General features: G+C 45.7%; 1 protein-coding gene across 1 annotated transcript in view; it reads left to right on the forward strand.

The window, feature by feature from the left end:
• The window catches only part of MAEL (maelstrom spermatogenic transposon silencer), a 1192885-nt gene that overhangs the window by 529661 nt on the left and 649681 nt on the right, over positions 1 to 13543 (forward strand). The window contains exon 5 of the mRNA XM_078656687.1: positions 2195 to 2236. Coding sequence (XP_078512813.1) covers positions 2195 to 2236 — 42 coding nt within the window. The remainder of the gene's footprint in view (positions 1 to 2194; positions 2237 to 13543) is intronic.

Here is a 13543-nt window from a genome sequence, read left to right on the forward strand (position 1 = left end):
TTCGTGTTGGTGTAATCTGCAGAGTGGCCACTTGGTCATACCTTCGCCAGACTCAATTATTTGGCTTCGGAGATGAGGGATGACACATTTTGCCTTGTCTAAGCTGCAGCACTCCCTAGTATACCCATCAATTGAGGCCTTCATTTCCAGAGGTGCCTATAACTTAGAATCTATTCACAAGGTGAGAAATCTGCAAGTAAAAGTATTCATCAGAAGAAAATGCTACTGTATCTGTATGTACCTGCAGATTACTCACTTGCCTGCCCCCTCCCATTGGGGTAGGGCTGCGGAGGAAAGCTTTCCACACTATTCTAACTACTGGGGAGAATTCTCAAGGCTAGGAATCGGCAGGCAGATAGAGTATTTACCAGAACTAGCTTCCGGTGGCAAGGAACGTCTTCCTTTATCACCATTGATGATTGTGAGTTTACAGTTCAGTGCACCAATCGGAGTCCAGCAGCAAGCAACAATTGGACTGAAAAGGTAGAGTGGGAGTTAAGATGAGGAGAGACTCAATTTTTATAGGATTGGTTTCAAGTGATGTGAGCTTTTTTCCAGAGTTTTGGCAATACATAGGATAACTGTGGTTGTGGTAATCTTAAATTATACCTGTGTATCAGCCACTTATTGATAGGATTCCTGAGGTCTTGAGTAGGACACAGAGGAGTTATATATTGAGTGAAAATATTAGAGGTGCTGATCTGGCAAGGGAGTTGTCAATTTGATTCTGTTGTAGTTTGGTCCAGCAAAAGGTGAAACATTTGAGGACCACGCCTTCAATGCCATTGTGCTCATAAGTAGTGAGTGATTTACTGAATTGTCCCACTGAAAGATTTTTACAGACCAAAAGGCAGCAGTTGCCATTATCAAGATCGCATCATCTGCTACTTGGAACAAGGCAGCCTTTTATTTTGCAGGTCTCTTTAAAGCTTGACTGAAAATAAGCATTAAAAAAACTGAGATGTGTCAATGTCAACAGTTTTTAGACATCATCTGCTCAGTTGGAAAACACTCCTTGTGTAAAAGACTCACTAATAGTCCAACAGATCTAGAGATGGAAGGTCAGACATTTATCGATTGTTCCGTGGGATGAGGTCCATGAAATGCTTTGAATTGGTTTGATGTTTAACAGTTCATCTTCATTTGTTGGTGAGGTAGTGAAAGTTCAATGAAGATATCTTTCTAATCAAATAATTTTGTGAGCTCTCTTGATTTGGCCACGGGCTCTTCAAATGGAACGGAGGAAGGAGTATTATTCATCCCTTTAAATAGATCTATGGACTGTTTTGGTAGTATCAGTCCAGGGGTTCCAGGGTAGAAGGTGAGGTGGTATGGAGGTTGGTTGTTGCCATTTGCTTGCCAGTGTTCGTAAGAATTCTTTTTTTTCTAAAGAGCTCTTTCGAAAACCATGGCGCAAAAGGTGTGGGCCGTTTTATGGTATCCATTTGGTTGTAAGAATGGGTAGGTGATCCAGGACCTCAGTCCAATATTCTGTTTGGAGCTGGAGAGATTGACGACATGAGGATTGATCAGAGAGATTGTATAAAGTCAGTCCAGGAAATTTAATAAGATCTATTCATTTTTAGTTGGCCACAGGTTTTATGTTAGTTGTTGTTCACTAAGAAAATGATCATTCAGTTACCAGGACAAGAGGCTCACTGGTAAGACTTAGTCTTGGACCTCTTAATTTTCCGAAGAGGAATGATGAGACTATGTAGACTAGAATACATCCAAGCTAGAGTCCGTTTGGAAAGTTAGTATGACCCTGCTTGCAATTTCTCATTAAATAGGCTTTTTAAATCTTTGCAATGCTCTTGTGAAATGGAATCCTAGATGGAATATCTGCTGGTACACTTCATAATTGTAGTGATGTCATGTTATTGTGGGGTTATAATTTAGACCCTTGTGATGTTGGAACCTTTTAAGATTGGTAAACTACTATGATGGGCAAAGTAGCTCAATATCCAATGCAACAATGGAGAGAATTCCCATCTATGGCAAAGCAGGGTTACTCAAAGGTAACATTTAATTTTTCATGCTAGTTTAACCACTTGCTATATGTTTGTGAATTAAAAAATCAGACTTCTCTGCATTTATAGACAAATTGCTTTAACTGCATAGGCGATGCTTAGTGGGAAATGCAAACTGGTGCATTATCCAGTTAGATTAATAATTGTTATAACTTTTCTTGCAGGAGCAATTCCTCGTGGGTTCCGCTTTCATTGTCAAGCTGCAAGTGAGTAGCTAAAAGTGGAGCTCTGGCCTGCTTTTTTAATCCTTTACTTTTGGCTTATAAGATAACATTTTACAGCGGGCAGAGGCACCATGTGTGTGTATGTCTAAGATCAGACAAAGATTTCAGAAATTACAGATTTTTCTTTTGCAGTTATTTAAAATGTTAACTGTGTCCTATATGATGCCAAATCTCCCACACTTTTCTCTATCCTATCAAGCTTTCATACTAAGTTTGCTTTATCACAACATGATAGGTTACTTTAATAAACCACAATCTATAACTTCAATTGATCGGAGTACTTCTCTTCCGTTGTTCTATTGTCTTGGCTCAGGATACCGGCCACTAAACTCTCTGCCATTTTCGTGTCTGTGCATTACTTCCATGCTTTCATTGCCAGAATTATGTTTTTGCCAGTCTGGTTCCTTGCTTTTGTTCTTGGGTCACATTTCCCCATACACTCAACTTAAATGCAGGTTTGTGATGAATCCATGGAATCAGAATAGGTGTCTGAAAGGATGCATAAAGAAATCGGCTTGCAGTAAGTGGTCTGTACAATATTAGTCAAGGTGGATCAGGGAGCATAGTTTTCTCTCGCTTTAGAATTGAAATTACGAGCAGGAATTGGCTAAGATTGCAACTTGGACAGAGATTGTTTACATAATGGACTCTTAGAGCTTGAAGCTGGTGAAAAAAACTTGCCTTTTGATCTCTGGCAAAGGTTTGGAAAAGATGAACATGCTTTTTTAAGCTTCAGGTATAGCGCCACCCATTGTTATTGGTGGAAAAAATGCTTTGAGGTGGGGGGGGGCTTGTCCTTACATGTGTGGCACTGTACCATACTCGGGTTGGTAGGACAGACTAGCCCTGCTATTATATCTTGGGTGAGATGCGTGGACAGGTCTGTCCTCTGTTTAGATCACTGTCCTCTGTTTAGATTCAATACCTAAAGTTAATGAAAAGCATTACTTTTCGTTTGCCATGCTGGTGGTTGAGTAAGTATGTTTATTAAGGTGTGTAATTCAGGGGAATGGTGGCCCTTCGTTGTCTGGTAGCATAACACTCACGGAAAGGGACTGTCATTTCCATCTGCCCGTGGCACGGTGTTCAGAGGTGTCAGAGCGTGGTTCCTTGTACTGAGCCACGCTGATTTGGCAGGCTGGCCTCTTTCTAGGTTTCCATTACTGTGGCAGGCTGGAAGGCAGACTTATCCAGAGAATACAAAGGGATGCCACCTGTCAGACCGCATTGCATGCAGCCCCAAACCTCTCACCTGCCCGCGATCTGCCAAGAGAGATGAAGAAATGCTCAGGGCAGGGACGTAGCAATGTTATGTTAATGTTAAATTAATTTATTATATCGCGCTCAGCTACTCAACAGTGTCCCGGCGCGTGCTATCAACTGTGCAGCAGGTGCTGTGGCACCAAGACTCGGAGACCAAATGAATGTCTTTATGTTCGAAGCATGTGGGCTGCTGAATTCATATATTAGCATAGATCACCGCCTAGTGTTGGGTCCGGATGTTTGCACCTTGTTGTCTTGAAAGAGTCTTCGAAGTATCACAAGATAGGTGACTCCTCCCCTGGACTACAGTGCACATGGGCATCTTCTCCATCTTCAGATAGTTTTTTTCCGCCATTGGGTTCGGATGCACTTCGACAGCTCCAAATTCGGGACCGAAGTTTTCCAACTTTCTAACGCTAAAACCTTCTACATTCGACTGTATTGTTTCCGCTGGATATCCCTCGACAAAACTTCCATTTCTCTCTGGTCGTCGACGCGGGCCGTTGGGCCTTTTCGACACCACGTGGACCTCCTGCTGATGGAAAGGACCCCGTTTAAAAAATGCCCAGAGTGTGGAGCCAAATTTCCACACAGCGACAAGCATAGAATATGCAACAGGTGCCTATCTCCGGAGCACAACGAAGAACACTGTCCAGCTTGAGCTCTGATCTGGTCCAAAAAGACTATCCAGAACCGAAGAGCTGCTAGACTAGAAATGCAGTGGCAGGCACCAGAACTTGAAAACATTTTTGACGACTAACATGAACTCCCAGAGGTGGAGGGCTCTGAAGATCTCGAAATAGTCACCATAGAGGAGCAGTCTGACTCCGATGACCAGATCACACCGGGGCAAACCGTGAGTATCAAAGCCCCTACCCCGCCTCCACACAAGGCTCCGGTCAAAGCATCGCCTAAAAGCCTTAGCCGCGACCGAAACACAGCTTCAGAAGCCACGCCTTCTGGCTCGGCTCCAAAGACCACACCCAAGCCTTCCGGTACCCCGGGACCGAGCAAAGCCACTCAACCCAAAAAGGTCGTTGATCCAAACACTGCCGTCGAGCCGAAGAAGGCTGTCGAGCCAAAAAAGGCCTTCGAGCCAATGAAAGCAGTCGAGCCGAAAAGGCTCGTCTAGCAGAAGGTCATCGAGCCGAAGAAGGTCATCGAGCCGGTAGCCGAGCTGTGGTAAATAAATAATTAATTACCGGATCTATTTTTGACTATAATCAATAAACAGGTAGCTCAATAAATAAGAGTCAAGATTCGAGGTAGCTGGAGTTGACAGGCTTTAATTAGGCATAAAGGACAGGAACAGGACAGCCTGCATGGGAATAGGATGGCAGCTGCCGGGGGCAGGATCTGGGAATTGGCTAACTTTTAATAACAGTGCACAATATTTATAGTTAAACAGAATACATTACATTCAAGACAGTGGGCGTAGCAGTAGGCGTGGTTTCGTAACAGTCGCGAAAGATAAGGGCAACATGATGTAACAAGAAGGCGTGTACAGGGCGTATACATAGACATGTGATGCAAACGTAACAGAATATGTCATAAATGGGGCGGAAACATGGAGGGGGCTACCTGAGCAGCTGGGACCTCTAACCTAGTGGTGCGCACAAACTGGCAATGACGTGTTAGCAGGAGGAACTGGGGGCTATGACTTCTGTGCTAGAAGAGGAGACTAAAGTCTGGAGTGTCAGAGTGACATGTACTCAGGCATATCTGGTATCTGGTGTTTATAGTACATGTTGATAGAATCCAAAAGTTATCAGGGCAAAGGCTAATAGACTTTAAGACTGGTGCATGCATTATTCTACATGTAGTGCGTGTGTGAGGAATATTCTATGAACATTAATACAGTATTTCTCTTTCATGGAGACATAAAGGCTAGACCATGACGGAAACTATTGATGCGATTCAGTAGCTTAGGAATGCAGAGAAGGAGGGCTGGACTGATAACTAGAAACATAACATACTCTTGGCAGACTGGGAGGCAGAGCCAGGCCTAGCCGGGCACTGCGAGGCATGAAAGTAAGTGAAGGGTCAGGGATACAGGTGGGGGCTGTATCGCTCCTCGGAGAGTTCAGGAAACAGGAGCTGATTCGGAGTCCGGGCCCTTTTGAGGCCTAGAAACGGGGACAATTCAATGAATTAACGTGCACACTGTAAAATGTGGCAACGTAGCTTTACATAGGCCTGATATTCGTTGTATTGACGAAGGCTGAAAACTGGCATACTAGAGATGGACACAACTGTAATTGCGTCTTTAATCGATCAGAAGGGGATACATGCATATCGATCATGCACATTTAACATAAGATGGGGAACACGTAGGCACATATGACATGGCAAAATTTACTTTTCCACAGAGCCGAAGAAGGTCGCCGAGCCGAAGAAGGCTTCACATCATAAAGATGTCCAGCCTAAAGAGACACTCGACCCGATAAAATCCGTCCAGCCGAAAAAGCTAAATCTTTGGCGCACGGACAGAGGAGGAAGAACTCTTTCACCCAGATTCACAACAAAGAATGTATATAGACACAGACAGGACATATAAAAAAGAAGACTGTACACTGAAGCCCCTTCTCCTGTTCCTCCTAAGAAAAAGGACATTGGCACATCCCCTTCAAGATCTTACACACCTCTTCCTTTCACTCCCAACATGCCTTATGTTCCATATTCTCCGTAACTTGTAGATTATGATCAGGAAGAAGACATGGGGGAAGATCCTCAGGATGATTTTATACCACCTGATGATGGGGTGAACCCAGATGACACATGGAGTGACCATAATGATCCTGATGACAGATTATACACAGCCCATACCTGATCCCACTCCATACCCCACAAAGCCGTCTCCTACTGACGACACTGTCGCTGTTAACCAACTAGTGGACAGAGCAGCTTAGTATCATGGTGTACACATGCACACTGACCCTATAGAGGAGGATATCCTATTTAACACCTTCCCAACATCACAGAAGAGTGTACGTGTACTCCCTATGCTAAAAGGGGTACTAAAGCATGCACCAGACATCTTTAAAGTCCCAGCCAGGGCGCTTGTCCTCAATCCAAGGATTGAAAAAAAATATAAACCGGCCCCTACAGACCCCTCTTATATCAGGTCTCAGCTACTACTAGACTCCCTTGTTGTGTCTAACGCTAGGAAAAAAGCAAACTCTCAAACAACTGGTGATGCTCCCCCTCCTGACAAGGAGTCAAAAATGTTAGAAGCATTAGGGAAAAGAGTGGCCTCTCGGGCACCAAATACCTGGAGGATTGCCAATACACAAGCTCTCCTAGCACGCTATGACAGAACACACTATGATGAACTGGAGGGATTATTACAACACCTACCAGAACCCTATAAGGCAAAAGCAAACGACCTAATACAGGAAGGGAAATTCATCACTAACGCATCCATAAAATGCACACTTAATGTAGCTGATACAGCCGCTAGGTCTGTCCACACTAGTGTATTGCTACGCCGGCATGCCTGGCTTCGCATTTCAGGTTTTAAAAATTAGGTGCAATCTACCATACTCAATCAACCTATTAACCAAGATTTCTTATTTGGCTCTGCAGTGGATACCATCTTAGAAAAGATGAAAAAAGATACTGACACTGCTAAGTCCATGGATGCACTTTAATTTCAACAGTCTAGGAGCTCTTTTCGCCGCTCATCCTTTCGAGGGTCAGGCAGAGGCAACACATCACAAACATCTTCATCATTCAAAAGCACTACACAAGGCACCTTTAATAGAGGCTCCAATAGAGGAGGTTATAGAAGAAACAATAACAAGGGCAGAGGACGTGGTAATAACACCTGAGCCTCCACCGCCACCAAACAGTGACTTTCTCACTCTCCCTCCAGACCACTTAACACCAGTCGGAGGAAGATTAACACAATTCCTACCAGTCTGGAATGCCATTACTACAGACAGGTGGGTGAGACAAATTATCCAGTATGGTTACTGCCTCTACTCCACCCAACATACCACCCGAGCACCGTTCAATGTCCAAAGAACACATCACACTGTTACAACAGGAGGTGAAATCCATGCTAGAAAAAGGTGCCATAGAGCCAGTCCCAATACAACATCAAGGGACAGGGGTATACTCTCTATACTTCATTCCCAAAAAAGACGGCTCCCTCAGACCTTTGAACCAATACATTCACGCAGATCATTTCCATATGATCACTCTACAAAAAGTACTCCCACTACTCCAGAAAGGCGACTTCCTCGCAGCATTAGACCTCAAGGATGCATACTTTCACATACCCATACATCCAGCTCACAGGAAATACCTCCGGTTCACAATAGAAGGTCAGCACTATCAATTCACAGTCCTCCCCTTCGGGGTAACCACAGAACCAAGGGTGTTTACAAAATGCCTAGCAGTAGTGACAGCACACCTCAGAAGGCAACACATCCATATGTTCCCCTACCTCGACGATTGGCTCATAAAATCCAACTCGTACGTACGGTGTGTCAGCCATACCTCACAGACAATTCAGCTACTGCACAATCTAGGATTTTCAATAAATTACCCAAAATCACATCTGCAACCCTCCCACCTACAGCAATATCCTGGAGCTACAATAGACACCTCAGTAGCAAAGGTATATCCAAACCCAGCCAGGATAGCCAGCATACAATCTCTCATTCAAAAATTTCAGCCACAGCACTCCCTGCCAGCTCGAGTGTTCATGCAGCTCATAGGTATGATGGCTTCCTGCATATTCATCGTCCCTTATACTCTGCTTCAAATGCGTCCCTAACTAAAAGACCTAGTGTTGGTAGACAGTCGCACTTACCGCTTTCTGCAGTGGTGGAACCCACAAAACCTTTCCACGGGGCGACTGTTCCAAGAGCCAGTTCCACAGATATTATTAACAGCGGACTCATCACGGACAGGTTGGGGAGCCCATCTCCTTCAATATACAGTCCAAGGTCTCTGGACAGTCAAACAAAAGACTCTACATATAAACCACTTAGAGTTACTAACAGTATTCCTAGCTATGAGAGCTTTTCAGAAATACTTGCGCAACAAAACTGTTAATCCGGACAACATGACAGCCATGTACTACATCCAAAAACAGGGGGGCACACACTCTCTGCAACTATCTCACCTAGCACAGAGGATTTGGAGGTGGGCGATTCCTCAGAAGATTTATCTCCTGGCAGAACACCTCCCAGGGATAAACAACCAGATAGCAGACCTACTAAGCCGACACAGTCAGCAAATACACAAATGGGAGATTCATCCTCAAGTTCTCTAACCATTCGTCCAAAAGTGGGGACATCCAGACATAGATCTGTTTGCCACAAATGAAAACTCAAAATTCCCGTCCTTCGCCACCATGTTCACACCCGTTGTCTCAAGGCAATGCGATATGGATGAACTGGTCAGGCAGATTTGCCTACGCTTTTCCACCAACACCAGTGATTCCATTAGTGGCACGTAAGCTAAGGCAACAGTCACTCACAATGATCCTGGCTGCTCCCACATGGGCAAGACAGCCATGGTACACAACGCTCCTAGAACTCTCAGTAGTTCCTCACCAAAGACTGTGCCTCTCGCCACAACTGCTAACGCAGAACCATGGAGAAATCATTCACCCAGATCCCAATCAGATGAACCTAGCGATCTGGCTCCTGAAGTCTTGTAGTTCGGATATCTTAACTTGCCTCCAGATTGTATGAACATTATCAAAGAAGCAAGGCATCCCACTACCAGAGCATGTTACGCAGCTAAATGGAAAAGATTTGTTATTTATTGTAATAATAATCAAATCAATCCATTGGATACCTCCATCCAAAATTTAATCTGTTACTTGCTACATCTTCAGAGATGTAACATAGCATACTCATCCATAAGGCTACACCTCGCTGCTATAGCAGCATATCTTCAGAACAGACAACACGTGTCCCTATTCAGAATCCCACCTATCAAAGCTTTTATGGAAGGACTTAAAAGAACTATCCCTCCAAAGCATCCGCCTTCTCCAGTCTGGAACTTAAACATAGTACTTACCAGACTCATGGGACCCCCCTTTGAACCACTTGATTCATGTGAACTAAAATTCTTAACATGGAAGGTGGCATTTTTAATTGCTATTACCTCCCTCAGGTGAGTGAGTGAGCTACAGACACTAACCATTCAGGAACCTTTCATGCAAATTCACCACAATAAAGTAGTGCTTTGTACAAACCCTACATTTATGCCAAAAGTTATATCCACTTTCAATCAGTCCATAGAATTGCCTGTTTTCTTTCAAAACCCACAATCTGTGGCCGAAAGAGCCCTACACACACTAGACGTTAGGAGAGCTCTCTTATATTACGTTGACAGAACAAAATCATTCAGGAAGACAAAGCAACTATTTGTCGCTTTTTTCACCACAACATAGGCGTAATCCCATTTCCAAAGCCGGAATAGCCAGATGGATAGTTAAATGCATTCAAATATGCTATCAAAAAGCAAAGCTTATTTTAACAGTTCCCCCTAAAGCACACTCAACGCGTAAAATGGGGGCATCCATGGCTTTCCTAGGAAATATTCCCTTAGAAGACATATGTAGGGCAGCTACATGGTCTACCATACACACTTTTACAAAGCACTACTGTGTTGACGTGCAAGCCAAACCACAAGCTGCTGTAGGCCAGGCTGTCCATAAAACTCTATTTCAAACGACTGCAGCTGATACAGGTGACCACCGCTAGAGGAGAAACTGCTATACAGTCTATGCTAAGAAATGAATTAAGCAGCCCACATGCCTCGAACGGCAAATGCTACTTACCAGTATGCATCTGTTCTTGGCATGTAGGGCTGCTGTCATTCATATACCCACCGTCCTCCCTGGTGCCTGTCACAGCTGCATAGTTACCTTCATTACAAACATTTACATGGTCATCTCTTACTTTCCTATAGTCCATCTTTGCCACAATGGCGAAAAACAATCTGAAGATGGAGAAGATGCCCATGCGCACTGTAGTTCAGGGGAGGAGTCACCTATCTCGTGATACTTCGAAGACTCTTCCAAGACAACAAGGTGCAAACATCCAGACCCAACACTAGGCGGCGATCTATGCTAAGATATGAATGTCAGCAGCCCTACATGCCAAGAACCGATGCATACTGGTAAGTAGCATTTGCCTTTTGTATTTTACAACCTACACAGGAGCCAGTCGCTCTCCTTGATCTGCCCTAGGTTTTCTTGCTATGTCACTTGCCCTAAGTCTTTACCCCACTCTAATAAATTCCTAGTGCCACTCACGCATCTCACCTGCTTTAAGTCTGCCAGGAGGGTGATAAATGTCACATCAGCCTTTCTGCACTCCACGCTGATGCACTCCTGCTCGCCGGCCGCCTCCAGGCTCTCCTCGACGACCTCGGTGAACAACCCATGTCTCTTGTGCCATTACTCCCACTCTGTGTGGACATGTTCCCCCAGGTGCTGCCACAGTGCTCGGAGGAGGCCTGGGCCATGCTCTCCCGTGCAGCGGCTGAAAGTAGGACACAGCGAAGTTCGCCATGCGGTGTGGGCTGTACACCGCCGACTAGCTAGGCAGGACAATTCTAACGTCCGTAGCCCTAAGACGCTACGCCTGGCTGAGGTCCACTGGCCTGGTGATGTGTAAGCTACACTTTTTGGACATGCCCTTTGATGGCCATCCCTTGTTTGGCGACAAAGCAGACAAAATGCTTGAGTGCTTTAAGAACTCCAGGGCTACGGCCAGGTCCTTGGGCCTCACTTCCACCTCTCACCCTGTGCAGTCTGCTTTTTGCCCCTTTTGTGGCTACGGAAGGGATGCCCCGCCACGTTCCGTCTAGAGCCACAGGCCTGCGTAAGCTGTCCAGCCTCTGCGTGTCCGGGAACGTTGTACCCACTGTCGTGGGTCAGCGGGTAGGCCGGTCCGCCAGCGCCCCATCTATAGCAGCCTCCAAGCCCTCCTAGTCAGACATGTCAGGGTCACCATTCGCCAGTGGGCGGCAGGATTCGCCATCCCCTCCCCCACTGGCTCAACATCACCTTGGACAGGTGGGTTTTGCAGATAGTTCGAAGGGGCTACTCCCTCCCCTTTAACACTACCCCTCCATCCATGGCACCTCAATTTTGTTGCATGTTGGAGGATCACTTGGCCCTCCCCTTGGCCAAGGGAGCCACCGAGTGAGTTCCTGCCTAAGTAGTAGGTCATAGTTGTTATTCCCGCTACTTTCTGGTGCCCAAGAAGGACAAAGGCCGGAGTCCTACCTTGAATCTCAAGAGTCAACCGCTTCCTCCGGAAGGAGAAGTTCAAAATGTTGACACTGGCTCAGGTACTGTCTGCCCTGGTCTCTGGAGAGTAGATGGTAGCGTTGGAGTTTTAGGACGCTTATTTTCACATCCCCATCCTGTCAGTTCATCGGCTTTACCTACGGTTCATGGTAGGCCACATGCACTTAAAGATAACCATGCTACCATTTGGCCTTACCAGCACCCCTCGGCTGTTCAAAAAAGTGATTGTGGTAGTCGCAGCTCATCTGTGGAGATCAGGGGTTCGTCTTTTCCGTTCTCTTCCAGGGGATCCTCATCAATAGTCATAAGCATTCGAATATTCCCGCCCATGCGCGGGACCCCGGAAACACTATATTATATGTGCCCCACATATATATACATATATATATATATATATATATATATATATATATATATATATATATATATATTAGCAGCCAAATCACAGTAGAGCTGGAATATGCTGTGAAGAATTTCCACCATACATGAATAATATGCATGAGAAACAACACAAAAGATTGTTTAGAAACTGTTTTAATGCTTAGGCAGCAGCAGAAATTCTTATAACACCCTGAAAGCATAGAAAGCTCCCAGGCTGCATTGCAAACACAATCTAAAAAGACTGAAAAGCTAACCTGTAGCTGTATACAAAAAACTGACACCGTGCCTTTAAGGCGCCCATGACCCCCGGTATCCCATCATGCCTCAGGGGTGGCAGTTAGGTCAGTTGTTCTTTCCGGCTCCTTCAGGAAGGATCCTGGTAGCACAGCTCCACTAATTTCTGTTTTCTGACAGAAAATGACTTCATTCTTGACAACTTTTTCTAATTACTTTGACATTTTACATCAAGTCAAGTAATAAACTGTCTTTTTTAGCAGTTTAGTGAGCATTTTCAGCTGAGAATGCCTTCACTTTTTGACAAATGTCCTTGTGGCAACAAGAAGGCAAAATCAGACAACCACGACGTTTGTATCCTGTGTCTGCCTGAAGAACATGATCCAGGCACCTGTCCTCACTGCGAGCACCTGTCTGGAAGAACTCTCAAAGACAGGGAGAGAATTCGCATCTATGGCCTGGCCCACAGGTCATCCAGAGGAAGGTCTCCGGTGAAGAAGGGCTCCAAGAAGGCTAGAACATCTTCAAAAGAGAAGTCTTCACGCCCCCTTAAGCGTCAGGCTTGGCGCTGAGGAAAGAGCCACCGGTGGGTCATTCATCGTCAAAACTACCGTCGACGGCTGGCTCGCCGTCAAAGAAGACCAGGTATGTCGATGTCAAAGGATCCAGCTCCGTCGTCGAAATCCCCTCCACCATAGTCAACCGGGCGACGATTGGCGTCGAGAAATGTGACTCCGCCGTCAACCGGGCGACGGTCGGCGTCGAGATCCAAGGCCCCTCCGCTGTCGTCAACCGGGCGACGACCGGCGTCGAGGTGAGACTCCTCTGCCGTCGTCTAAGAAACGACGTTCGGCGTCGAGGATCAAGACCCCTCCGCCGTCGACAGTAAAACATCGATCGGCGTCGAGGACGCAGTCTCCGTCGGCGTTTCGTCGACGCTTGGCGTCGAGGGTGACCAATACCCCTCCGCCGTCGTCGCACAGACATTCGACGTCGAGACAGAGGGCTTCGTCGACGGGTGGTCATCACCGTTCGACGTCGAGAGAGAAGGCTCCGTCGACGGCTGGTCATCACCGTTCGACGTTGAGAGAGGGCTCCGTCGACGGCTGGTCATCGCCTTTCGATGT

This window comes from Lissotriton helveticus, chromosome 8 (genome assembly GCF_964261635.1).
Source record: "Lissotriton helveticus chromosome 8, aLisHel1.1, whole genome shotgun sequence".
NCBI classification, from domain to species: domain Eukaryota; kingdom Metazoa; phylum Chordata; class Amphibia; order Caudata; family Salamandridae; genus Lissotriton; species Lissotriton helveticus.